General features: G+C 44.1%; 2 protein-coding genes across 17 annotated transcripts; one reads left to right on the top strand and one right to left on the bottom strand.

Moving 5' to 3' along the window:
• Positions 1-1,743: 1,743 nt before the first annotated feature.
• Positions 1,744-27,269, bottom strand: LOC108141047 (complexin). Of its 16 annotated transcripts, none has more exons than XR_005977703.1 (8): positions 25,569-25,664; positions 24,622-24,816; positions 22,806-23,019; positions 19,420-19,431; positions 11,297-11,454; positions 10,903-11,035; positions 7,935-9,087; positions 1,744-3,979 (listed from the first exon to the last, which is right to left on the bottom strand). XR_005977703.1 is itself a non-coding variant. In XM_017264185.2 (7 exons), exons 3-7 carry the CDS (start codon positions 22,858-22,860, stop codon positions 3,918-3,920), a joined length of 420 nt encoding a protein of 139 aa, XP_017119674.1. In that variant the 5' UTR covers positions 22,861-23,019; positions 24,622-24,816; positions 25,569-25,667; the 3' UTR covers positions 1,744-3,917. The 16 variants fall into 16 exon arrangements, 3 of the variants coding, with proteins under 3 accessions (XP_017119674.1, XP_017119675.1, XP_017119672.1); XR_001774207.2 differs by lacking the exons at positions 1,744-3,979; positions 25,569-25,664 and adding exons at positions 5,021-6,566; positions 27,184-27,269; XR_001774206.2 differs by lacking the exons at positions 1,744-3,979; positions 25,569-25,664 and adding exons at positions 5,021-6,566; positions 27,062-27,159.
• Positions 11,557-14,825, top strand: LOC108141045. The gene is given in 3 exon segments (XM_017264182.2): positions 11,557-12,921; positions 13,681-14,295; positions 14,298-14,825. Coding segments are annotated over 3 exon segments (1,788 nt in total). The 5' UTR covers positions 11,557-12,008; the 3' UTR covers positions 14,558-14,825.
• Positions 27,270-27,982: the final 713 nt, after the last annotated feature.

The following is a 27,982-nucleotide window of genomic DNA, read 5'->3' as shown; positions in this document are numbered from 1 at the left end:
TATCAAATATAATCAGTGGAGTATGATTCAGATTAGAACTTTCTGCACATAGTAAAAGTTTTCCCTTTCAGAAAAAATATTAAAATTAATTCCTAGAGGAATTTCTTTATTTTAACATATTAACAGATTAACATATTCATTCTATGCCGAATATGTTAAGTAGCCCAAAAATTGTATTAAATTAAAAAAATTATTTTTCAAACCAATTTTTTGTGTCCTATTTTTGCAGTATCACATATTCTGCCAGATTTTTATTAGAGTTGCCGAAACGGTTTGGTTTCGCACAGTTAATTCAATTATTAAGGCGTTTGCTGTACAACCTCTGGTTTATATTCCACGCGATCAAATCTATCTCCTATAGAATAAAGACGAATGGCAGTGGAATTAAAGCAGAAGCGATTTCTGTGGCACCCCTTATAGACACGTATATTTAGTTAAACACATGCTAAGTTGTAAGCCATCTGGGAACCCCCCAAATTCCGCCACTTACGGAGGCGACGAGGTGAATTGAAAAATGCTGTGGGGAGCAGGCGATTGGCTGCAAGTGTGGGCTTCAATAAATGCGAAATGCGAAATACGAAAAGTAAGATAGATGATTTCAATTTGTTACAAGTGCTTTTATGTTCAGATCGAGAGGGCAGGATGCGAACGGGAAAAGCACTTGTGGAGGCGGACCCCCAGTTGGCACTCGGCATCTTCCTGGACAAGTGTGGGGTGCGTGTCGTCCTGTCGTTTGCTTAGAGGCCATTAGTTTGCTGATTTAATGCCATTGGCCACTTGAAGAAAGAGTGGACGTCGTCAATTTTACCATTTCATTTGACAATGCATTTCATTAGGGCTTACCTCCGGCTTATCTCTGAGCTGGACTTCCGGCTACTCCTATTAAATTAAATTGGAGTCTGTATAGCTGGTTGGCTGTCGCCTGCGCCGTTGTTTTGGGCTAATAAACACGGCTCTTCACACTTGGCTGACTGCAAAGTACTCGGACGTTGAGTTGTGCGGTGCGTCCGATGCCTCTGTATAATTAAAAGCACGTTCTGCATTATTTATAAGGTCTAGCACGGGCCACTGTGCTGATTTTAGCCACTCTTGATAAATGTTTTGCAATCGATGAAATGTTGGCCCTATAAAGGTTCTAAGTTGGGTGCTTTTAAATACCCTCGATGTACATTTTTAAACGAGTTGTACCGAAATAGCGATGAACTTTTTTAATTACTCAAAGTATTTTTGATGGAATGGCAGGCTGGCACTCGCCGTATTGATTTGTCGAACGTGAGCCATGCCAAGAAAGTTTGTTCCATCACCCTACCCGTTTTTTCCATTCCACCTCATTTGCTAGAACCCGACATTTGGATGATATTGGAATAATAACTACGACAGAGAAGTGCGAACGAAGAAAGCAGGGAAAGCAGGGAAAGCAGGGAAAGCAAGGCAGAACGACAGCATAGTCATCAGGCACAGAGAGAAGTCTCTGAATTCCAAACACTTGGGAATTTTATGTCTAAACAATGCGGCCCGCAAAACGACAGCACAGAGGATTGTTAAGGAAGAGTTTTACCGAATTCCAATAAAAGGCGTCCTACAATGGATGATGTGCGTGGAATGATTTGCGGTGGAGATGGTGGAGATGGCGAAGATAGTGGATGTGGGGACCATTTGGCCTTTATTAAGTTTGAATGCGTGACGGTGGAACTGGTGGACTGCCAGCCAAGCAATGAAAATAAAAGGCGGCATTCCTAGAGATTTTTCATAATGCATTTAAAAACTCTTTATTGGAAATTAACTCGTTCTATATTAAAATACAATTCAACAGTAAATACAATACAACATATTACAATGCAATACAATATAATTAATTCAACTCGTACAATACTGGTAATCGCTACGGCAATGGTTTGCCCCGCACTTTCCAGCGCGAGAATGCTAAGTACAGGTTTCAAGAACTTTGGCCTATGTGTTATAAGTGTACAATTAATTGTTCGACAGAACCATTGGCATTGACTAGGCTACTTTCTTGGAAATGTTTTCGAATGGCAAGAATGCCAAATTGAACCTAGATACTTGCTAAGCTGGTATTATTAGGCTGCATTTTAAGGATTTAATTTTGACTAGTTGCCGATTTCAAATTAGGCGAGGCGTTCTGGTAGCATTACTTTTAAAAGTAGTCTTGATTGTGAATTAGATATTTAAAACGAAAGGTGGTAAGATATGATCTGATGACGGGTGTTCGACTGTGGTTTTTGTGACACTAAAAGTAATGGCTTTGATGCATATGCGACATGTCAAAACTATTGTTCGAATTCGATTTACTTGTATATGGTCCTAGATAACTTATTTGACTTTGGGCATGCTCCTTGCGGCATCATTAAAATTTGATATCATTCGTCTATAATTAAATTTAGGTATTCATGTATATATTGAATCGCAAATTTATGATTGATTAGGGTATAGAAACTTTAATATATTATTATGAATTTCTTGTATATATATTTCTTTATTTATTCATTTACTTGATCATATCAATATATGTATATATGCAAGTATAGTTCATAAAACTTTTAACAATAATTTCAGTCGGTCGTTTTGGTATGTAAATTATACTTAGACTATATAATTACTTCTGATATCTGTTTTTTTCCTTTGCCTTTTCCTTTGAATTGTTCTCTTAGTTTTATACAATTTAAGTTGTAAAATCATGTAATATTTAAAATTAAGACACGAAATCCTTTAGCTTAGATATGATTGTTTTATTTAAATGATTGATGCTAAAACCAATTTCATCTCTTCCAATTCCCCTCAAAATGATGCCAATCATAAATGAATATAAAGCCCAGCTGGCTGGCTAATCGGCGTATCGGAAGGAACGCATTGGAAAAGATACTTTCACATCGGCGAGCCGAACAATGTTTTTCTTTTTCTGTTCTATCATAAAGTAAGTGGTTATTCTAATGGAAATGTGAAAAATCTGTAGAAATACACACCTATCGTTGAGCAGATCTTTAAACAAACAAGAAGTCGTCTGCGTTCAGCAATACGTGATATCGTTTTTAAGGACCTTAACCTAATGCTAGACTTCCAGTAGGGTCAATGGAATTTCAGGTACTTTAAAAATCTTATGAATTATTTGGCAAACAACGAAAACATTCGAGCCACCTATATTACTCGTAATCATATATGAATGCGATAAGAAAGTGCACTTAGCACCATTGAAAGACTCTGGTATGCGGCGAATTCGCTATTCTAATTGCTTTAAACTAGTGTCGTTGTTGATTTAATTCTGATTTCACATTTGGTTACTACGATTCCTTCTAGTCAGTATCTGTAGGTGTATCGTAATTTGGTATCTTTTAATCGTTGTGCCTATGGAGTAACCGAAGTCGAGCCAACTCTAAAATAGCCCGTTCGTTTCAAGTATAAAGGAACTAACTGCTTCATTGCATCAATGTGCGTTGCTTAGCGCTTAACTAAAATAGTTACACTACTATTCAAATATTCAAATATTCAACATTTCCAAACGTGCTAATACTAAAACGCCGCTTCTCACGCTTGGGACCAACTACAACTTTCTCAAAGAGGAGGGGATCGGTAAATTTGTCTTTCAGTTATGTAATTACAATACAGGCAATAGGGCTAATTGGGTAAAAGTGTATCCGCAGTGTATCGAAGTGGATCGATGTAGGTAAACCTAGCTTAGACACAAGTTAGTATAGCCGCCATAGGGTGTCCTGGATGGATCAGGATCTGGATCTGGATCTGGATCAGGATCTGGCAGGTAATGCACGTTGAAGGGTTGAAAAGAGCAGGATACTTAGTTATACGCGTTATACTCTCCCACAAGCACACATTTGCGTACTTGTGTTGTGTGAAACCGAAACCGAATCGAATCGTGGCATGACTCTCATCTTTGAGACTTTTGTTCAGAACAAGTTTCTCAATGGGCAATTTTTAAAAGCATCGCTTAGACGTTTTTTCAACTTGGCTGAAAGTACAAACAAGACAAAATCAGTTAATTTGCACACAAACGCAGTGTAGAGTTTGAGTAACTTAGCAAAAACTGCCTACGAAACTGACATGGTAAACTGAAAGGGCAGAGAAATTATAAAAATGAAAGGGTAGAGTTTGTTTTGAGTTTTATTGTTTTCACCCCCCTCCCTGGAGTGGGAGAAGAAAGAAATGTGCTCCCTAATGGATTTTCTTTCAACTTGCTGTGGTCATAAACTTTCGTCAGTGGCTGTGGGATTTGAAGTGGACGTGGGTGTATTTCTGATTGTGGTTGAGACTGATGTGGTTCTGAGGTATTGTGTGTGGTGAGGTATGGGCACGAAATTGATTGGCTATGCCATTACTTACCTTTGCCGGATGATGTAGTAGGCGTATACACAACAAAAAACTTACATAGCCTAGGAAAATCTAATATCTTTCATATACATAGTACATACTTACTCGTCGGATGCCTAACCCGGAGATGCCTCCGACTTGAGCAAAATTCACAAAGGTCTGGGCAAGGGTATTTATAAGACTGATAACTTGGCACTTTCCATAACACTTTTTACTGTAAATCAGTGTCGTCAGCAGTTCAGAAGGCCGCAGTAGGCTGCAGGATATCGGCTTTGCGATGAGACTCTGACACGGAGTCTCATGGATGGATGTACATGAGCTCAGGTGTGCACTGTTTTAGACTGCAAGTCAGGCACTTGGCGGAGCAGAGTTAGACATATGTAGATAGACAGATTGATAGTGACAGATACAGATACAGATACAGATACAGATACAGAGAGATAGACAGAGGAAAGTGAGACAGGTACAGGTACAGGTACAGGTACACATAGATAGAAAAACATATAGACCAACAGTCATGCCAAATCAAGTTCGCTATACGTATCAGATATCAGGCAGGCAGAGAGTCGAGTCGAGTGTAATTTGGACATGTATTTGGTCGCATGGAGTGTGGACAATGGAGTAACGGCAATGGTTAATCCTGAAGATAGTGGCCGACTCGGAATTAAAACCAAATGTATTGTTGTGTTTTCTCATATATATTTATACATATATACTTTTTTATTATACCTTCTTTTGTTTTTTGTTTGTTTTAATTAAATGTTCAAAGTAACAATATAATTAATCAACTATTAACGATTTTCTTAAGTTTTTTGTTTTGTTTTTGTTTTTGTTTTTGTTCTTGTTTGTTTCTGTTTTGTTTATTCCTTTGTTGTGTATAGAACTTCTTTCACATCTAATAATGACTTGAATGGTATTCTTTTCAACATTATTATTTATAATTTTTGTCTGTTGTTTCTCTATTAAATTCATTTCCCTATTAAGTTACACATATACATATATATATATATATAGATAATAATGTTTAATTATCTGTGGTTTCGTGAACTTTCTGATATACATATAATTACATTTTCATTACTGTAATATTAACGGTAACATAATGTTAACAAATTATAAATTAAATAAAATCGGCTGAACCATTTCACATTTCAAACATTTATGATTACGTTAAAAACTTGGTTATGATTGAATAATATGTTTCAATTAGTTGTGTTGTATTTCATCGTTTTCGTTTTTTCAATATATTAAACCATTAAGTGACCTTCAACTTCATATAAGTATCTGAGAGAAAAACAGAATATATATAGTAGAATCTAGGTAAACATTTTCTATAAGTATTTAGAAAGCCATTACTTTAATAGATTTTCTAGTTTCGAGTTTGAAAAGATCATAGCTAGGATATCTGGATCCCGATTCAGTAACAGGAGTGCGTTAAGGATAAGGGAAACAAAGCTAGGGATTGCAAGTACCTTTCCTTATGGTAGAATCACCTTTTTTATCATCATCTATTCGCTACTCATGGTCTAGTCATCTGAGCCACGTTAAGGCATTCGTTCATTAGTTTGATCGTTCCTAACTTTGTATGGAGCGAGGGGGCACTAGAGGATTGCTTTATTAGGTTGACAGAGAGGGGCGTTAGGCCTTTTAAGTTTATTGCTGCCTTACCGATATGTGCAAAACAAGAAATTGAGAATTTTGTATAGAAGATATACAGGGCGAAGCTTGAACTGACCATTTGACATGAGTTTCAAAGAATTTTGTACCTAATTGGATGTTAGCTCTTTATCGTAGATACAGAACGTCGCATTGCAGGCAACTATTAATGCACGTTGCACATATGTTTCGTTGGTATTTATTAGATCTGTACATAAGTTTAACATTTACAACACCATATAGCCGTTTGAATGCAAGTGACTAGTGAGTGTGTAGGTATATGACTGTGATTAAACGGTAACCCACATCCAAATTAGTTCACAACGTTCAGAAATATGGTAGGAAATGTTGGCTTGATTCTGTTGTTAGCTTCTATTGTTTGCTTCGATAGCATGGTTCATCTTTTATATGTAGTACACATTTAGATACTTCGGTAGTAGATGTAGTTGATGTTGTTGTTGATGTTGTTCTTGTACTGGCTGTAGGCGTTTTCTTGTGCTGTTGTTCTGGTTGTTCTGGTTGTTGTTGTTGTTGTTGTTGATGATATTTTATAAAACACCGAGAGTACATGTCTAAGAGGGACCATCAAGTCGTAGTTGTGAAGAATTGGTAGAATTGTTGTTGATGTTGTTATAATAGTCGATTTTGTTGTTGTTTCGTGTTGTTGCAAATGTTGTTCAAGTTGTTTTCAGATATAGATTTTGAGGCAGAGTAGAAGTGGCGCAGATTAAAGATATAAAAGAGAGTGTTTCAAAACAAAAGAGGAGAAAGAGAGAGACAACAGAGAAAGAGAGAAAGAGAGATATATATATATATATAGAATGCAGTGTGATTAAAACATTTATTATTATATGTATATTTAGTTTAGTTTATTGGGTTTAATATGACTAAAAAAGGTATTCGACTGGGGTCTATGTATATCCGGTTACCCGGAACGCAAATGTCCTTTCCGACTGCAAGAATGCATAAAGTCAATATGATATGCTAATAGGCACGCATGATCTAAACTCACAAAATATGTGGGTTGTTGCTAAAAAGTTCCACTAGTTGATTTTACAGTCAGGGAGGGCATTGTTTTTGAAAATGTGGTAAATTTAATACATGTGCGTGATTGGATGAAGTATGTATGTATGCTGATATTTATAACACACACAAGAGCCGTTCACGTCACAAATCGCATGCAAAAAGAAATCCCCTCTCATCATCTCTAAGATCACTCTATGGAAACCTGGGATCAGAAAACGGTGCATTCGGACGTGACAAGTTCCTCGATTTAGAACGGAAACGGCTCGTTTTGAAGTACGCACATCCATGCATACGATAATGCGATATGTACCTTGGAAAGTCTCCGTTGAAGACACACGTATAAGTATATACAATTTTGGTGGCACTGAAAAGACTCCATGTGCGAGAATGTGGGGTATGTGGAGTTGGCATGTAATCAGGTGTGTTCCTACCCTTCACAAGCGGAAAGTTGAAAGAGCAGACGACGGATGGGGTGGTGGCCTGGTCTGAGCGTTGTAAAGGGTATTCGGTGGAAAGACTTATATACATATGTCGAATGGTATTGTGTCTTTGTTTCTTGTAGCCGACTTGCATGCATGTTTATTTGGGTGCTCTTCCAGTTTATGGGGCTCTGGAAACCGCTCGGAGGCCAGTGGGCTATCGGTGAAAAATGTATGCTAAATGTATCACAGCATTATGCTCTCGAACTGCCTAGCATCTCTTATAAGCTATTGTCCTTGTCTAAATGGCTACTGCTATATATTTGTTCGATTTATATATTGTTGTACAATATCTCCTACGGAATAGCCGTAACTTGATCAAATCTTAACCGGTATGAATACAAACAAAGGTGATAAGAAACTTAAGACCGGTATTGTGGGTTATATTTCAGTAAGGTTGGGGTATATAGGAATATAGTAATCTTATTTACTTACATTTCAGAAGCATCAATCAGAGAGATATTTATCTCAAAGAGTTTGAAATTCTCAATTGTAGTGTGGGTATGTTGTTTGTATAAGAAAGAAACAAAATGTAACAGCTGTTAAAGATGTTTTTTCTCGAACTTTCAAAAACAAACTGACTGAAACTTTTTTATTTATTTTTATGGTTTTCGTTTCTGGTTTTTGGTAAACAATTTGGAGAATCAGCAATAGTTTCAACGTATCTGCAGTCAATTCGTTTGCAAGTATAATAATTTACTCGTGGTTAAATTCATGAAATTTACATATATACATAACGGGTGTATATATATATATCTGAATGACAATTTCAACATATTCGCCGATTTAATTCGTACTCATTGTTCACTCATACTAATATAAGTAGATGGATTTCAAGTCCAAGTGATTTCAGCAACATACTTCGACGGTTCGACATGATTCGGCAGCCTCCTCTGTCGCACCATTCGCTTAATTTTTTTTTGGTTTGGTTTCATTTTTTTTTTGGTTTTGTATTATTTATTGGTTTTTTCATTAATGTTTTTATATTTGGGATCGAACGCCATCGTGCCGATTCGATATATTCATTAGATCGTTATGTTATTGTATGTTATCAACTAAACAACGATTATGTATTGTATATTGGGTTTGAGTATATTACATTATTATCGAAGCAAAGTGATTTGAATATTATTAAAGGCTTTCACTATAGTTGGGCTTTAAATAACTTGGTTTATGTTTTAGCTACTTTAAAATTCTTTAGGAGTTCACCGTCCTGTTCGCATTTTCATTTCGCATATCTGCTTCGTTTCGGATTATAGCTGTCATCGATTTCGGGATTTAACGTTTAATTGGCTTTAGTGGCCGCCGGGTTAAAGTTATTTTAGGCTCTAGCTTTGCAATGGACTAACTTCGTTTGGTTTATGCTTTCCAATATAACTTAACTGATCTCATATTAATAAATCCAATTTCAAGTCGAGTTAAATCAATTTCCATTTATGGGTTAAATGTTATTATCGGTATTATTTGCGTTTTTCATTATATTTAAGTATTTTCATATTATGATGACTGACATATCACTGCATGACACATTTTCCCTCTATTTGAGTTTTTAGCTCATTTACTTGCGTTTCTATTTGATTTTTCAGTTCTGTAAAAGAAATTGAGTATGGAAACAGCAATAAATAAGCATATTTTGTAGAGTAGACTACAAATGTTTGGCATGTTAACTGGTATGTATATGTATTCATGAATGCTAATGTACTGTAACTGGTCTACTGTAGCTGTAGCTGTAGCTGTAGCTGTAACTGTAATGTACGATATTCACGTGGAGTAATTTAATAGCTTTTCTTAGCGTTCGTATACGAATCGTTAAAATTATAAAAATAAGCAATTCTGTTATCGTCGTGGTTAAAGTCAGAGTTATGGTTAAAGTAGTGGTTAGATGTTTAAAAGAGTGATAGAGAAGTAATCACAAAGATGTAGAATTCGGTGCGGAGAAAATACACATACATAGACAGTATATGAGCATTATATATATTTTGCATAACATACTGCATTATGTAAAATACATATAGTACGCATATTGAAGGGAAAGAGTAAACGAGAGGGAAAAAGTTTTGTATTTGTTTCTCGTCCATTTATCGTAGATATTTTTAGTTAGCTTTGGTTTAAAGTTGAGTTTTATTTACTTTGTTATGAGTGTTTAGTTTCAAAATGCAGTTGAGGACACAAGCACAAGTTTTCTGTTAGTGTTTATATTTAGATGTGAAATAATAGGCGCTATATTATAATAAAAGTGCATTGGGTGAGATTGATGTTTTAAATAATACACAACATAATTGGATAAGTAATCTTTTTAACCCCGGCAGCTATTTGATCTAACCTAACTCAATTCTCATTTCGTTTCTAAACTAGTTTTTTATGTTTTCTTGTTCTTGTGGAGGGCATTTAAACATTTTGTAGTTACAATTCGTCTTTTTATGCTGGGTATTTTACAGAAAAATTTACAGAGAACAGGTGGTAGAGATAAAAGAGCGAGAGTATTCGAAAGTTGTTACTGTTGGTGGTGTGGAAGGCGGAAGAGTAGTTATTGAATACGAATGTATTACAACAAGATTACCACACAGAGGGAAGACATACGTTTTACGGATGGTCGCACTTACCTTATTCTAATTAATCGAATAACACAAAACCTAAGTCTGCTAATACCAATTAGTTAATTTCAGTGTTTACCCAAAATTTATGTTAAATAACGTATGCAATGTATATAAATAGAAAAAAAGAAGAGACATTTCTCCGGGCATTCTCATTTACATGGTAAATCGTAACACAAGGCGGAAACTGAGAAAAATGAAATAAGTGAATGGTGTGCACACTGGTTATATAAGGATGTATTTGACAATGTTTTTACTCGTCGTTGCATTACAGTTGAAGATTAGATGTTAGACAGATAGAGTTAGCATTAGAGTTAGCATTAGAGTTAGGTCTAGGGCTTAGACACTATGCGCACATGGAAAAGAGTACAGATAGATAGATAGATAGCTTGATTAGTGGGCAGCAGTTCAGATAGTTATGCTGTAAAGTTCGATTGCACTTAGATACGAGATACGAGAGACACACAGATGCACAAACATAAACACAGTTACTACTTTCGAGCGCCGTTCAGTATTTAGCTGATATTATTCGGTTTTGTTTTTGGTTTTGGTTTTGGTTCTGGTTTTAGTTGTTAGTCAACATGTTTAGGTATTGTCTGGACCTGGCGGGACTCGGATGAGCCGCTGGCCAAGTAGTTAGTTGGAAACGAAAACAAAAAGACAACTCAAAAGCGAACACAGTTACAGATTACATAAAAGGAGCGATCGATCATCGATCGCTCGCCCATTGAAGGATTAGGTTAGCAGTAGACAGATGCCAGTGGCTGAGCAAGAGGTTGACCAGGATTCGAAAGGCACCGATGACTTACTTGTAAAATCGTCGAGCTCTTCCTGCTCCGCTTCGGCGGCGAGTTCCTCGGGCGTCTTCTTTTTCCTCATCAGGGGATTGGGTTCTTCCTGGGGCGCCGCCTCCACGATCTCCTCCTTCTTTTTGATGTTGTACTAATGGTGGGAGTTGGTGGGAGTTGGCAGATCAACAGGTTGATTAGACCGATGGGCACTGACTGGGGGTCTACTTTCTTATGGGCTAACACTTTCGGCAGCTGCTCCCCGATGTCTTGCTCCTTCGAAGCTCAATCTGACTCCGTTAGGGAGTCGCTCGAGAAAAGGACTCCCTACTAGAGTCAATTTGAGCTGCGCCAGGAAGTCCTTCTCGCTCCACGGTTCTTTCGGAGTACCCCCCCCCGGGACCCATTTACTCACCTTATCGCGAATGTCCTGCCTCATCTTCTCGCGCTCCTCCTCCATTTTCCGGTGCTTCTCCTTGCGCCGGTCCTCGGCCTCCTTGATGGCCTCCTGACGCTCCCTCTCCTCCTCCTCTGCCTTTTCCTTGTCGTCGCCATCGTCGCCTCCGTCACCTCCTACAGCGCCTGTTTGAAGACGACGGGATGAAAGGGTTAGTCAGAGATATATTAAATTGACCCTCTTCTGGTGGGTATGCACCTATGCACCTGTCTAGCCCGAGTTCGGCCAAGAACCGATTTGTGAAATACAGTCTAAAGAGCTAAGCGCCTTCCACACTCAGTTAGCTTACAATCGGCCGTGACCAATTTAGATCGCTCTCTAAGCCCGACACTTTGACACACTTGATTCAGAGACTCGTTATCGCCCGCCGGGTTATCACTCGAGCGATTTCCCCTCCCATGAGCCACAAACCATAGCCATTCCACATTGCCACTGCCAGTGCGACAGGGGTAGCGAATGGGAACGCGATTAGTTGGGACTTAGGCACAGCCTAGTCTGGAAGCAGAAGCGCGGAAGTGTGTGCCTACGTATTAGCAGCGACCTTTGCCATTCCGACCTCGCGGAGCCGAACAAGGTTCGGTGCCTTGGCAGAAACATTGGACGGTGGCGGGTTCATTTCATAGTTCCATTCTAGTCGCGCCACGGAGACAACATAGGCATAGCGAGAAACATGCTGGCCAGAGCACTGGCCATCCTGTGGGTGACCCACCTGGCCTGCGGCCTGGACAACATGACCAGCCAGGCCAGGGTGGAGAATGACCTGCTGCACTTCTCCTACAAGCTGGAGCAGTACCTGGACCCCAGCAAGCAGCCCTGCCAGGACTTCTACGGCTACGTCTGCTCGCGCAGCGCCAATCTCAGCCAGACGGGGCGACAGCGCGTCCAGAGCTTCCTACGGCAGGCGGACAACGAACAGCTGATGGACATGGAGCTGCAGCTCGTCAACTTCTTCAAGTCCTGCGACAGCGGGCGTGGTGTGGAGGCGCTCAAGGGCTCGCAGCTGTTCAGGCTCAGCGGAGGCTGGCCTGCCCTGGAGTCGGTCAAGGTCAACATTAGCCAGCGATCGAATCCATCCAATCAAACCCGGAGCTGGCTAACGCTCCTCGGGCACTTCCACGAGATGGGAGCGCCCTATTTCTTCGAGACGACGGTCACCATGCAGTCGAACCGGCGCGTGGTGGTGCTCCAGCCGGACACCACGCGCCGCAACACCCTGAGGAAGTTCGAGCAGCGGGTGGGCGAGGTCCTCCAGAGCTTCGGCATCGAGCAGAGCCGCGCCCATGTGGCCGCCCTCGAGGTGCTCAGCCTGGAGCGCAGTCGGCGGGACATCGTCAAGGCGGAGCACATCGAGGACCAGGTGCAGTTCAGCTACGGCAATTTCAAGCGCAGCGCCTTCGGCAACGCTTCGCTGACCCGACTGGACTGGGACGGCTACTTCCGGAGGTCCTTGGGTGGGAAGACACCCCAGCCCGGCGACACGATCGTGGTCAAGCAACTGCCCCGACTGGTCGACTACTTGGTGCTGCTCCAGAACACCAGCATGGTGCGGCTGCTCAACTGGATCTGGACGGACTACTTGATGGGTGCGTACACTGAGTGGCAATGAGATAGGGTCAGAGTACCGTAGTCCATAACGTTAAATTTGAAAATATTTATCTGAGATAACTGACTCACCCAGTGAGGGAGTTTAACCTTTAACCTTTGTCTTGCGCAAGTTAACTTGAATTAGCTTTCGAGTCAAGTCAAACAAAACAGAGTTAACAGTTCAGTTACTTGAAGGAATCGAGCAAACTTGTGTTTTAACATGATCGTAGCAACTCAAGGCTCGCTCAAAGAAGTGACCAAAAATAGATTCAATAGAGTTTTCAAGCCTAGGTATGATAGTAATTAGATTACCAAGTCCTAATTTATAGCGTTGTTTATGTTGCTTACTACCCTGGATGAGATTATTTGACATTTAGCGAATAATTCGCTGCTTCTTTTGGCATAAAGAAAGCATAAAGACCACTCCTTATAAAAGTATGTCTTTTCGGTCTTATTTTCCGATTGGCCAAATAAGTACACATTTTTGTTGCGATCAATTGTCTTTCACCAATTCAAATTCGTTTTGATTTTAGTAAGTTTCAAGATATTTTACAACATTTCTCGAAGTCTGATTGAGTATGTATTTTAAACTGACTTTCAAGTGCCAGTTTACAAGAATGCAAAAAGTTTTGCTAAAATGTTTGTCAAACCAAGAATTACGTTTGAACCCTTCCTGAAACTCACTTGAACCCAAACTTGAAAATTTGAAATGCTCTTGTCTGCAGTACTTGAAGAGTTGCTCCCCTTATTATTTTCAGACATCGCGGATGCCGACTGCCACCAGTTGGCGGAGACCCACGCCGGCGATCTCTACGCCCACGTGGTGCAGCGTGTGACGGCGGACCGCGTGGAGCTGGCCCAGATGTACTCGGCGCTGGGGAAGGCCTACACGGACCAGCTCGCCGGCAGCGTGTGGATCGACGAGATCTCACAGCAGAACTCGCGTAGCTTCCTGGGCACCGTCATCCATCTGACCCTGGCCGGCGACGAGCAGCTGGGCGCCGCCTACCGCTCGACCCTGCTGGGCCGGCGCAACCTGTACCGCAACCTGGAGAAGCTGCGCCAGCTGCAACGCCGGCGGCCGGCGCCCTCGCAGTCCGCCCAGCAGGTGCGCCAGTACGCGCAGGTGTTCGCCACGGTCAGCGCCCTGCTCGAGCAGGGCAACCTGAGCACGCCGCTCAACTACCTGCTGTTGGGGCAGACCTTCTCGCGCAGCCTGGTGGCCGCGGGCAGCAGCTCGCGCACTCCGGGCGCCTGGCGCAGCCCGGACTCAGAGCGGCGGTTCGCCGTCTTCCAGGAGTGCACCGCTGGTCAGGCGAACGCCAACGACCTGCTCCTGGAGCTGCTGGCCCAGAGACAGGCACTGAGTGGATTCCGGCTGGCGCTGCCCCCCACTCGCCGCTGCAAGAAAGAATCGACGCTCTGCTGGCCGCCGGCAGAGCGCAACTGTCCCTGCAGCGACTCTTCTTCGTGGCCAACCAGCTCGTGGACTGCCGCTCCGAGCTGGGCGCTCTGCAGCAGGACCGCAGGCGGCAGCTGACCCACGCCGCTCTGCGCCACTCCCAGGAGTTCGCCGAGGCCTTCCAGTGTACCACGCAGCAGCAGCAGCAGCAGCAGCACTGCAATCCCCTCTAGCTGTTGGACAGCGTCGGACCTTGAACTTTCCGCCGCCGCCAGCAGCGCTGGTGTTAAAAATCGATAAGCCATGCCTGCAACCACTCGAGGTCGACCATTGCTCACCCCCATTTTCCCATTTCCCCATTTTCCCATTTCCCCATCGATTGATTTTTCCCGGCCCAGTTGCAGCATATGCTCACGGACTTACGGATGGGCTGTGTTACGTAGCCTGGCTGATTGAGGTGACAAGCGAAAACGAAAACGAATAAACGAATAAACGAGCAAACGAAGTGCTGTTCGCTGGCAAAGACTTACGTGGGGCACAGATTCGGAAAGGGTGTCAGCGTTTGTGTGTTTGGTGGCAAGTTGAGTTGAGTTAAGTTGAGTTAAGTTGAGTTGAGGAGAAGTAGTTTGAGTAGTTGTGTTTGTTCAGAGGAGTCCGCCGCCGGAAATCGAAAGGCAGTGTTGGTTGGAAGGCAGACTGTGGCTTACACTGATTAGGCTCATACCAATGAAATTCATGACTTCAGGGCGCCCTGGGCCGCTGCTATCTGTCCGTGATGGAGCTGTTCTGGTCTGGTCTCAGTACCCCTCGACGTCACCGTCTCCGTCTCCGGTTTCGATGCCGATTCCGATGCCGATGCCTACGTGAATGCAACCGTTGCCGCGGCCGATGCTGGCACTACTGGTCGACCTCAGCCAGGAGCTGCAACTCTGGCCCACTGCCTCGGCCGCTGTCGCCATGGTGGTGCCAGTGGCGTCGTTGCCATGGCGCTTCGATCGATCCAAGTGCCGCCCGAAGTGCCACAGTGCCACAGTGGCAGAGTGCAGTGCGAGTGCGACCACGAGTGTCCACGAACTGAGTGCAGAGTGCAGAAAGCAGAAAGCAGAGTGCAGGAGCCACAGACGCCGCGACAGGCAGAGCGAACTTCAGCCGCAGGAGTGCGAACCCGGAGTAGGAGTGCTGGCAGTCCGGCCCGGCCTTTTATGTCCTGGCGCCGAGCAGACTGCCGCTGCCGCGTCGCAGTCGACGCCGGACGAGCCGAGATTTTAGCGGCTGCGCACTCCACAACGGATTTGAGTCCTTGCTCTGTGCGATGCTGGTGATGCTTGGTGATGCTTGGTAATGCTGACGGTGCTGGCAGGAGCAGTCAGCCAGCTTCTCTGCCCGCTCCAATGGCAGCTGTTGAGGGTGACAGAGATGCAGCTTTTGGCAGAGCGCAGAATCGTGAGCTCCGTGCTCTTGAGCACTTCCCGAGGGTCATGGGCCATGGGGCGGATGAGCAACGTCGTCGGGGGATGACGGATGGGATGACCACGCTCCGACGCTTTGGCTCTCTTGCTTGGCGGGTGCAAAAAGCATCGTCGCACATTAAATTGAATTTATAGTCATCAATTTGCTGAATGGCTTTGTGAATGAACTTTTTAGGGTGACTGTGACTTGATTTGCAGACGCATTTATTGTTTTCATAAATTAGTCAACGCATTTTATAATAAAAATTGATTTGCCAAAATGGTGTCAAATAGCCGGCACTCCCAGCAGGCGAAGCGGAAGCCAGGATCGCTTTTATGGGACTTTTGTAATTTGCTTTATGAACTTTTCGAACTTTACGAACCCTCCCCCCCTCTTTTATGTGTATTGCCCACACCCACACCCACACCCACTCCTACTCATACACTTCCACTCCGATTCGATTGTGCCTGTTATGGACATAACTTGGCCCTCAAAGTTGATGGGCAAAACCCTTTAAAACTCGACTCCAGTTGCAGATTCAAGATGGCCCCTGAATAAGTGCACAATTCAATTAAAAACTAATCAAGCCTATTGTAATGCAATTATCATGCCAACATAATTAACACCGCTCGGCCAGGACGCAAGACGCAAGACGCAAGACGCAAGACCTCTTCTTCGATATTGGCTCGGCATTCTTGGCCCTCCATTTTTCTTCATTTTCCATGGCAGACCCCCTTTAACTAATGGAAATGGCAATAAGAATGGAAATGGAAATGGGAATGGGAATCGAAATGGACAACCCGTTAGCGTTAGCGAGGCCCATTGATGGCCCTTTAAGGCTGCGGAAGCTTTCAATTTGCATTGAGAAGTGCTCCTGACAGCCCGAAAAATCCTGTCGGCCAGTCCGTACAAATTGGTTGTTGGTTCTTGGGGTTTCTTGCCTTCATTCTTTTTACTTTTTTTTTTTTTCGCCGTTAAAAGCTTTACTTTACTTTTCGCTGCGTGTCATGGGCGAAATGAGGGTACTTAATACCTATCTGCCATGAGGAACGTTTCTCGGCTAGGCTTTAGCTAAGGGATGGGGATCAGGGATCAGGGATGAGGGATGAGGAATGGATGGCCCACATCCTCCCCCACAATACATCAGAAAGTGTTTGGCAGAAGTCATAAGTCTGATATACGAGCCGCAACCCTCGGATAAGCTCCAGAGTGCGTTTTTTATTGCTTCGGCTGCTGTTTTGAATACCAACACGTCAGCGCGACCGGATGATGAAGACGTGGCGAATCCATGGGGGCAAATGGAACGCGGACTGGAGCCAGCGTAATTGTCTTATCCGCAGCACAAGTATATGGCTAGGCCCAACCTTTTGTGGAGGATGTGGAGCGGATGCTAGTGGGGTGACACTTATCCGACCTAATACACACGCTCGTCGAGCAACAATACACATTACACTTCCATTTCCATTTTCATTTTCATTGTGGCAGTGGTGGAGGCAGGGGCCACCCACACTCCACTCCCCATCAGAGTGTATGGATAAGCAAGTGGGGGCAGCTCGCTCATTTGTGTCAAGTATTTCTGCATCCCGTTTTTTTTTTTTTTTTTTTTTTTTGCCAGCAGCCTTCCCCGCGAGGAGTTTCTGAAAAGGCACGAACGGCAAATTATTTTCTTGCTTAATCCGGTTCGAGCCTTGCTCGCTTCTCGCATCTGGGTCAAAGGGCAGGAAAAGGAAGCGGGAGGCGGAGAGGGGAAGGAGAAGGAGGCTGATCCCCAAACCAAACCCAAAAGGCATGTGTGTGTGCGATTACGTGCGACTGCCAAGGAGATACGGACATAATCGCCAAGACGGAGGCCCAACATTCGCCTGCTGACTGCTAATGCTTTCATTGTCATCGTCGCTGATAGCAACTACCACATCGTTCCGGTCTTAATTATAATTTAACAGCCTCAAAGGGCCCGATATTTACTTATGACCGGGATGCGTACAAGTGAGCTTGGCGTGGGCGTGGGCGTGTGCAAGTGTTGAAATTATGCCGCCGACGCTGCGCCTTTCACTGCTCGCACCAACTTGGCTGAAGGCGGTGACTCGTTCTTACAGTGCCAGCAATTAGTGTGTGCCCATCCGCACTTCCACTGCCACTGCCACTTCCACTGCCACTACCACTTCCACTTCCATGCGGAGACCCTTTGGCAGGCACGTTAGGAATGCGACGTCATGCCAGCAAACGGCAAAATTTGTCAAAAATGCACAGCTGCGCATCGTGTGGACTGAAGGCCGGCCAGAGCCGCATGCAAATATGTTGGTCTGTACTCAACTCTTGGGATATTTAAGGAATTTTTAATATACATAATTTACTCCCAGCCCCTGCTCCACATCCACCCAATCTCTTTCTATTAAACTGTCCCATTGGTTTGGAAACTTATATCGAAAATATTGCACAACAATAATCCATTTAGGGGAATATTTTGGTAGCAATTGTGTGTGTCAAAGTGTCTGCTTATCGGTAGGGCTAAAGATAGTAACTGGTGTGTGGTTGACACTTTATAGGGGACACTGTACATTAAGTGTTCGCAGACTTAACTGGGGCATATCAAGACATAACAAACATGTATGTGTATATTACAAATTATGTTCTGTTTTGGGTATGCGATTGGTTTTCTTTAGCTGTCTATGTGGTTTTAAGTACTTTACATAATTTATACTTATACTTTACCTCATTGTAAATTCGTAGTATATAGGTTGTAGTTGAGTTGTAATTAGAGTAGTTTTAGTAGAATAGTAGAAGATGTAAGTAGTTTTGTAGTTAGTATGGTTCCATATTGGTTTAAGTAGTACATAGCAGTAGTAGAGGTAGTTCGATAGTAGAGTAGTAGTAGTAGAAGAAGTAGACAAAAACGTTTTAACAAAACAATCTTTGCAGAAAGCAAAAGTTTCAGTGTAACGGCATAAAGAGTATATCTTGTATCAAATCAAATCAAATCAAATCAAAACAAAACGAAACGAAACAAAACTGTCTAAAACTAAATAAAATCAGAGAACGCAACTCAACGCAATGCTAGGTATGCTCAATTCTAGACAAAAGAGTTCTGGAATTGATGTCGTAGTTAGCGTGTTTTAACCAAACGAAATCAAGTTGTGCGGAAATTGTTCGATAAGTGTGGCGCCAACTTGTGGGTCAAACTAATATTACTGACTTTTTGATCTTACTGCCAATTGAGTGCTAGCAGTTAATTTAGTTGAAATCGAATTCTTAAGGCCTGAGCATTATTAAATGTATTGGGACCCCATTGTTTTCCTGAGTTTACACAATAAAACGAACGAAAAGCGCTTCGATGCAACTACTTTTATGAACTGAATGATAATCTTTCTTCAAGGCGTGCGTTTGCGAATAGATTCTGGAGGTAGCGTGGCAAACTATGAGATACTGAAACTTAAGGGGTTGCTGAGATACTGAGCGGAATACTAGCATTGTCCCAATCAAATGGTGTTGATTGCAATTTGGAATTTCGGATTTCGATATGGACTACTACTTCTGATTCTAGTGGGAATGCATGTCCATCATGTTGCATCAAGACTATGGCATACGAGATACATATATATACTTGAGGACTTAGTAAAGTAAATGATAAGGTAAGTAGAGAAATTACCGCCTGCAGCATCTGTCGAGCGTGTGTTCGGGGAAGTAGAGGAAAAGTATTATTAGTACGAGTATTAGACCATCTGCTTGGGTTCATTGTGACGCTTTATGAACTGCAACTCGAAGTTGCTCGTTGTGTGTGTGAGTAAATAGGCGCATTGCTGCGGGTGTGTACAGGTATATTTATATAATAATATATGATATAGATTGAAAGAGTGGAATAGTGGAATAGTGGAATAGTACAAAAAGGCGCTGGGGAGCTAGCAAAAAGGGTGGCTGGTTTATGATTTGACTGAAACGGCTCGAATGTCCAGCAGATATTTAATTTTCAGCTTGTTCAAGTTCGATTCCATTACGGAGGTGGTAGAGTTGGGTAGCTGAGGTAGTTGGGGTCATGGAGTGCTCGGTGGATCGGGATGGCTTGGGCGTGGCATTCATGTAAATATGCGAGTACCAAATAAAGAGCGGAAAGAAAGTCGAGGGTTGGTAGTTGGTAGTCAGGAAGAAATTGTAATAGAAGAAATTGAATTGTGTTTTCTGTATGTTTTCTATCGGTGCGATGGCAGCTGTGTTCATTGTACTTGTTGTTGCTGTTGTGCTTTTTTTTGCTGTTAGGGGAGGCGGATTTGGGGTGGGATATCTGGACATGGTGGGAAAAGGGAAGGGGAAGGGAAGGGAAGGGAGGGGGATCCACAGATTGCTGTGCACTTGGGAGTCGTTCGGTGTGTTTGACTGGGTGTGTTTGTCAAGCTCTTGTGTTCGTGTGTTTTACAATGAGGTAAAGTTCGGCTGTGAAGGCATTGTAGGAATGAACAAATATATATATTTTCTGGTTTTGTTTTTGGTGTGTGGCTGGGAGGGACTTCTTTCAGGTGGATTTCAGTCGTATGATCTGTACTTAGGTTAAATAAATTACGATAACAATATTATATCTGAAGGACATGAAAATATCAAGCTGAGTTTGGGCAAGCAGCATGGCTTACTGTTGGGACTTATGATTGCATTTCGATGAAAATTAAGGAGTTGTATTTACAACGCAAATAGAGTTTTTAAAGTTTAAATGTTTGACAAACTAGCTATTTGTAAATTATTTATTATGGCATATCTGATAATATCAAATAAATTATTTTAATTGGTTGTTTTTGACAGTGAATTCGGATTCTTAGCGTTCTTTGGCGCTTTTATAATGTGCACATCAAAAAAGACCGCTAATGTGTTTGGGTGTTTGCTTAAAAATCAACATTCACTTTAAATCGAAAAGCGTATTATTAAAAATTTGAGTATTTCGGTTGTTTTAGAGTTAACGCCATATGGAAAGGTTGGAAGCAAATATGGGGTCTTGGCTTAGTGGAGTTTATGTATTGTGCATGGCTAAGCTTAAGTAAAACTATTTATAATATATTTGTATGGTTTTAATACTATTTAGTTTCAATTTTGAACGGGTCTAGGGTCAACTATTCAGAAATTTGAATCATGTAATCATGCTCTTGCCAATCAATAAAACCTGGGTCTCCATTCAAAACAGATACAAAAGCGGTGAACTGTAAACTAAAATAGGTAGTGCCATAAAAACAATGCTTACACTATCAAATATTAAATTGTTGTTAACGTATGCTTTGAAAACTTTTAAAAAGTTCGGATCTTTGTTCAAAAATGTATGGAAGATAGGTTGGGGTGACAGACACTTACGCACTGTATTTATAGGACATTCAGATGGATTTTCATGAACGCTTACCTGAAAATAAAAGAAAATATGTTAATTAATGTATATAATTCAGCTAAGCATTAAAAATAAAAGAACGAACCTTTTTGCAAGATATAAAATGATGAAAAAATTTGACTCTACACTCGAAATATGTTTTATAAGACCTTAACTGGTAGAAAATGAGGTGCCAATTGGGCGATTGTATTTATTGCGACCATCGAAGACGACAGTTCCCGGCCAAGCGAGGCTATAACAAATCCATAACTTATGCTTACGTAAGACAGGCAATGGTAATAAAGGCTAAGGGAGCTCAAATAAATTGTCTGATTGCGAGTGCGAATGGCTTGACAATGGAAACGCATTAGCTGGCTGTGCCTTCTAGCCAACCCCCCACTGCGCACGAATCAGGAGCAGAATCGCTATCTAGATCCGGAAAATATGCTTTTCATGGAAAAGCGCTGGAAAACCTTTCGCTCTGCAATTGACATGTGAAGCTGACCAAAGCTGAGCTGAGCAATGGCTGGACAATTGCTGTGCGCCAGCACTACCGACCATGAATTTAATGGGTGTATTTTATATCGGTTTTCATCATCCAACCGCATTTTATGGCGCAAATTAAGTAGCCGCCTTGCTGCATCATTGAGGGCTTAAAGTAGTCGTAGAGTGCGTATCCGATACATAGTATCTTGGCATGAGCAACTGAGCAACTGAGCAAGTGTGCCAGTGCCCACGCACTCACTCTCCAAATGGGTATGATTTGGTTTGCTTTGGCTTTTCCAATGTACGCCCATGCTAATAGCGTTTTCATGTTCCCCCGAAACGTGGCCAACCTGACGGCCTAATGGCCAACCGGAGCAGCCGCAATCTCGAGTTGAGCCGCAGTTGACAGGCTGGCAGACAGGATGGCAGAGTGATTGAGTCGGCGGCTCCGATTCTTGTCAAGGGCTGGCTGGCTGGCTGGGCAGGCGACTGTGACAAATTCAACATCAATCTACACAATTAACTGTATCAATTTGTTGGAACCACTTTCCTGCGCATTCGTGCAGAATTTCTGCGTTCGATAAGAGACCCGGTAATGTGCTCTGCTCAGCTGCAGCTTCTTGGTTCTAGGAATGGGGATGGAAATGGGTATGGGGATGGAAATGGGTATGAGGATGGGGATTGGAAAAGGATAAAGATGAGGATGAGGGCAAGGCCTTGGAATGGCACTGCAGCGCACTTGCAAATTGAACGAGATTGCTGCCGAGGGGGGTGGGGGGCAAGTGGAGAGGGGCACAGGCCCAGAATGGGCTCGCATGCTGCCGCTTGATAAGCATTTCAACTTAAATATGTATTCTCGCCCACGCCTTGGCGCTTTTCTCTTTCTGAAAGCATTCAATGATTTTCCGAGCGATTGCACAGCCGCTGATTAAACAGCAGCGGCAATGGGAACCCAATGACTTTACCTAATGCCAACGAGGGGTGTGCAGATGCGGATGCGGATGCGGATGCGGAAGGGACAGGCCTTGGTGTGTATCTAAAAGCGTTGGCAACTCTCATATGTGTGTGTGGTAATTTTTGTCGCTGCGCAGCAGCTTGAAAATGAATTATGTATACGAGGACATCCTATCAAAGTGTATTTATTGATCGGATGCCAAAAATAAATGCTCGCTGAGGTGACGACTTGGGCTCGTCCTTCCGCTGCGACTTACCTTTAACGGCACTTAATTGGTTTCCAACCATTTGCTTAGCTATGAAGGCCGCCATCTCTGGGCTGTCGCTCTAGGCGCTCTGGGGGCACTGGGGGCACTGGGGGCGTGGCTCCTGCTGGTTCCCTTTGAGTCCTTCTGAGTCCTCCTGAGTCCTCCGCTCGAGGCAATGCACTTGCGGTCGGCGCTGGCCTTTCGTCCTCTCGTCCTGCGTAAGCTGTGAACGGCAGAGCAAAAAGAAAAGAGCAAATTAATTGGGTGTATGGCAGGACAAAGGAGTGCGAGTGCGAGTGCGAGTGCCCTGCCCTGTCACCTGCGTCCGCCTGATACTTTAAGCCGCTTATCTTAAATGCCTTAAGTCGAAGCAACCGACTTTCGAGGCGCTCCTCATTTCACTCGAGACCTTTGCGTCGCCCATCAGTAGCAGTAGCAGTAGCAGAGCCTGAGTTGTGTCTCCGAGTCTACGATTCGGTGACATCTGCATTGAATGCCACTCGGTGGTGCCTGCCCTGGTGGTGTACTTAATTCGGGAAATCTAATCTAACTCGGGCCCGGTCTGCCAGCACAACAATAATGCCGTAATGAATGTGGGCTTCGTGTCTTCCAGCCAAAAATTTTCAATTCTATTAAGTCCCCGAAGGCAGGACTTTGCTGTATCTGCCGCTCTGCAACCATGTATTAATATTTGCGCAAATTGGGCTAACGAACTTAAGCTGGAGGCGGCAACTTGTTTCTGGCTAGCTGCGCAAATTAAACCAACACCAGCAAACGAGCAACGAAATTAGTTTGACATAAAAACGGACGGACAGGCGGACAAACGGACAGGGGGACAAACTCCGGGCGGTGTCAGATAGAGCCCGTATTTAGCTGCTGGCTGCTGATCCGCCTTCGTTTTCCCGTCCACGCTAATGAATTAAGCTGATGCTGCGAAGGGAAGCTTGATGCCACGACCATTTTTCGGGCCGTGACAGGCAGTCAGTCGGCCAGGCTGTCGGCAAACAGCTGAATTGTTTATTGGCCTGGGCATTTGCAGTTTGGAAAATTCACTTTAATCTCCAGCATCGCAGGAGCGGAGCAGAAGCCCCCCTCTGCCGAAAATGAATCGGGCCAAGGAGCCAAGGGGTTAGGGGTTAGGGATTTGTGGTGCTGTGCGGAACGAACAGCAAGGACGAACATACCTGACTTAATATATGTAAATAGAAGCGAGAATTTATGGCATTCGTGCTTAGAATTTTATGGTCGGGTGGCCAAAGGTGTGGTCGAAGTCCCGGCCAAAACAAGGAACACTTCTTGTCCCTACGCAAATAAACAAGTCAAGTCGACCCGAAGACCGCTCAGCTGGCTATCTAATTACATTTGAAGTTTTCTGTAACGGGAGCGGGTGAAATGGCCAAAGCCAATAAACACGCAAATAAGCTGTGTTCGAATCGTGTTCAAATCGTGTATATTTAGCTGCCTGACCGACCAAAGCCCACAGCGCACCCACGCTAGCAACTTGAAAAGGGTCAGCGAGTATCAAGTATACGCCTAGTATGGCCAAATATCATGTATACGCAGGGCTGGCATTAAGCCATTTGCCCCTTTACTTGGGAAAGTAGCCAGCTGTGAATCGAAGCGTCTTAACTTGAAATCCGAGGGATTGCATAATGAGCTTCCAAGCTTTTCACTGCCACCCAAGAACTCTAAGCGTAAAAATGTGCGAAATGCGGATAAACTTTGCACAAATATTTGACGTTAAATGCGTAAAAGTTTGCGTATTTGGAGCATACTTGAGGCATACTTTGGACACTTTTTCGGATTGGTTGGGCCACTCACTTACCTGGGCTTAGTTCAGCAAGTATTCCTTTCAGATTCCGTTCCGCTGGATTCCGTTACCCGATTCCTGTGTGTTCGCGCTAGCAGTGCGGGTATTTCTTGTTTGTTGAAGGAGCAAAGTTCAGCGATAGTCTGCGTTTAAGTGGTTTTGTTTTAAAGAAATCCACGGAGAAGAGCGTGCATTAGGCGGACAGGGTTCCTGAAAGGCAATCAGAGACAGAGACACGGAAGCATGAGATATGTGGCTCCACCACCGGAGTTTTCATATCGATTCGTGGCATTTCTGCCCCACAATCTACTGCTGGCCTGGCGCTAATTTAAAAATAGCGGACACACACTGCCCCGGGGGTCGCATTGTTACCGATGTTGCTCTTGTCGGCGCTGTTATTGTGCTGCCGTGCCACTGTTTTGTTGCTTTTATCGATATTTCTTTATTAGGGTTTCTTTTATGGGAGCGTGCACGTAAGTGCCTTTATGCCCGTGCTGGTATGGTTGATGTTAGAGGGGGAGAGGGGTTGAAGGGGCGGCGAGTGTCGCAAACAAACAAAGCTTTTTACGTAACGCGCGCAGCAAACAAATTCGATTGAGTTTCGAGTGCTGTGCACGACAGGCCGAATTCTTTGGCTGTCTGCTGTGTTCGCTATTTCGCTATTTCGCTTTTTTTTTCACCGATACTGATTACATAAAGCTGCGCTCGCACTGGAGCACTCAGTCAACTGGCCGAGCAATTGAATTAGCTCGATAGAATAGATTCTTTTAATCAATTTAGATTTTCATTCGTGGCCGTGGCTGTCGACTTTTAAATACCACGATGGGCCATGCGTATACGTATACGTATACGTGATATGTGCACAAGGCCTCTATATACACGCTCACTCGCTCAACTCCGCACTCGGCAGATGGTGTGTGTGTGTGTGTGTGTTTATGTGTATGTGTGTGTGTGCTTAGTACTTTTGCTTGGTTTTCCACTTTTCACCTAGGCCGTCGCTATGTTTTATTCGGCGCTTCTTACTTCATGCTATGTTCGCACTCTTCTGGTCGCCACTGCCGAGTTCCCTACATGGAAAACTCGGCTCGACCGCCGCCGTCGACGCCGACTGCGACGTCAGCGGCCCCGAAATCCAATAAAAAAACGCGTCGGGGGGACGGAGCTTTGGCCCCTGCCGCACACACGGCACTCGGGCGGTTCGTGCAGGTTCGTGCGGGTTCGGGCTTGAGTGCTTTCTCCGTTCGGGCGGCCGAGAGGATACGAGTGGAAAGCGTTTAGATAGGGACAACAACACTGGGGGCTCGTTTGGGGAAAAGTGCTCAAGGCGAAGTACCGAAGGGACTGAAAAAAATGAAAAGAATGAAAAGACTTCCTCCCCCACCCCACCCCCTGCCTAATGTCCTGCCTTTATGTAACGCCAGTTGGCTTCCTGCCTCTCGCTGCCACTAATAATATATTTATCTGCTGCTACTTTTTGTCTGTTACATAATTCGATTCTCCTCTCTCTCTTTCTCTCTCTCTCTTTCGCTCTCTCTCTCTCTCTCTCTTTCTCTCTCTCCCTCTCTTGACTTTTTGACTTTGAAATCTGCGACCGAAAGCGCTGCCTACATTTGGGCGCTGGCGCCTGCGCGAAATGCGCACGAGATACGATATTGATTCGTGCCCACTGGTCGTATGCGTAATTTTGTAATTTCGCCAGTTGATAAGACACTCGTTCTGCCGTATGGGGCCTGCTAACGAGTCATTATCATCGCCACTCCGCTCCGCTCCGCCTAACATTTGCACACATCAGCAGCAGCAGCAGCAGCAGCCTTTGTTCGCGCTGTCAGTTGCCATTCCAGCTTGTTTGCCCATGTAGAGGCTACAAAGGGAAGGCAGAATGCAGAAGGCAGGAAGGCAGCATCGGAAGCGCAGAGCTTTAAAGGAGGAAATTGCCAAGTTCTGGCCACGTCCGCTCATCCGCTCATCCGCTCATCTGCTCATCCGCTTATCCATCGGCTGAGGAGCTTGGACAAGTGCATCAGTGGGCAGCGGGGCAGTGAGGCAGCGGGGCGAAAACAAATCTCCGAGACTTCTAATTAGTGCGACACAAATCCATGCCGCTGGCGGGGCTCCATTGTTTTGCACTCAATCAATTGTAGTTTTCCTAGTTTCTTAGCGAATCGCCAGACTGCGCGAAGTACGTGAGTGTGGTGGCTTTCGCCATCCGGCGCCATCCGCTGGCTTATGTACCAATCAATTATGTTCTGGCTGCGCAGCGCGATATAACTTTTCCGCCACAAATTGCTTATTACTTCTGGCACCGCAGCGCGACGACGCTCCCTGCTTGGGATGACAGTCACGTCCCGGCCACCAGGGCATTGCTGTCGCTGGGGTAATAGTCCACTGGCTATTAGGCTAAAGGGTGGATGGGCGCTCTGGACGGGACCGGAGGTGGAAGTGGATTACGGCCTACCTAAAACCGTCGAGGGCACCGAGAGAACCACAAAAACTTGGCTATTTTCCCTGCTGGCAATGCACGCGGCACTCGGCAATGTCACACTGATTGCTACTCGACGGCGACGCTCGAATACCAACCGAAAATGTTCGCTCTGCTCCTGCGGGCTGGCACTACTACATTAGCTGCCGAAAAGGCCAAACTGTTAGCCAGTGTAGAACTGGTGGCCGTAACCAACAAGCCAACAAGAGAAAAAGAGAGAGAGAGCGAGAGCCGGACCTCTTCTGTCAGTTTTGACAGTTGACCCCCGAACCAGGCGAAAGCTTGCCGCCGAAAGCTTTCAGCCGAATTGTTTGGCTAATAACAACTTTCCCTTTGGGCCACGGACCCCTACCCCTATTCCTACTCCTACCGCAGCCCATTTGTATCTACTTACTGGCTTACATAAGCCCCGCAGTCTGATAGTCTGATAGTCTGATAGTCTGGTAGTGTGACAAACAAATTGCTTCATGTGCGGCTAGACCTCGCACGGATACGGAACCGGCGACAGGTTATCCTTCGCTAATTTCTGGGCATGTGTGCCAGGCGGCCTTCTTTATGCCACCAGGCGCTTACGCACCAGTCGGAAGTTATCGGGTGATAAAGTTAATGCCGGATTGTCTGCCCCGATCCGCAGGATCCGCCGAGGGAGCAATTTATACAAATTATTTAATTAAGCCATACACACGTCATCGTGCGGTGTCGGATCCCATTACTTTGATTACAATCAAACCATTTTTTTGGCTTATGCCACCTGCTCGTAAAGTCACTCCCCCGCCCCCCGCTCCATCCTGTTTTCATCGCCTACTTGCCTGTTATGATTATTTTTGGCGCTGCTTTTCGCCATCCGCTCGCTGTGTCATCAGTCGACGCGTCGGCAGGCAAATTGGCCACATTTGG

Source organism: Drosophila elegans, unplaced genomic scaffold (assembly GCF_018152505.1).
Source record: "Drosophila elegans isolate 14027-0461.03 unplaced genomic scaffold, ASM1815250v1 contig_476, whole genome shotgun sequence".
NCBI lineage: Eukaryota > Metazoa > Arthropoda > Insecta > Diptera > Drosophilidae > Drosophila > Drosophila elegans.
The sequence above is the reverse complement of the archived record's forward strand: the minus strand, read 5'-3'. Positions and strand labels throughout refer to the sequence as shown.

What these genes read in the sequence shown, in the direction of transcription:
- LOC108141047 (XM_017264183.2), bottom strand. Translation starts at nt 22,860, where the DNA reads ATGGCGGCCTTCATAGCTAAGCAAATGGTTGGAAACCAATTAAGTGCC. An exon ending in GGCAGGACATTCGCGATAAG is followed by an intron (nt 11,036 to 11,296) that starts GTGAGTAAATGG and finishes TCCCACCATTAG; the next exon opens with TACAACATCAAAAAGAAGGA. An exon ending in AGAGCTCGACGATTTTACAA is followed by an intron (nt 9,088 to 10,902) that starts GTAAGTCATCGG and finishes TTTCTTTTACAG; the next exon opens with AACTGAAAAATCAAATAGAA.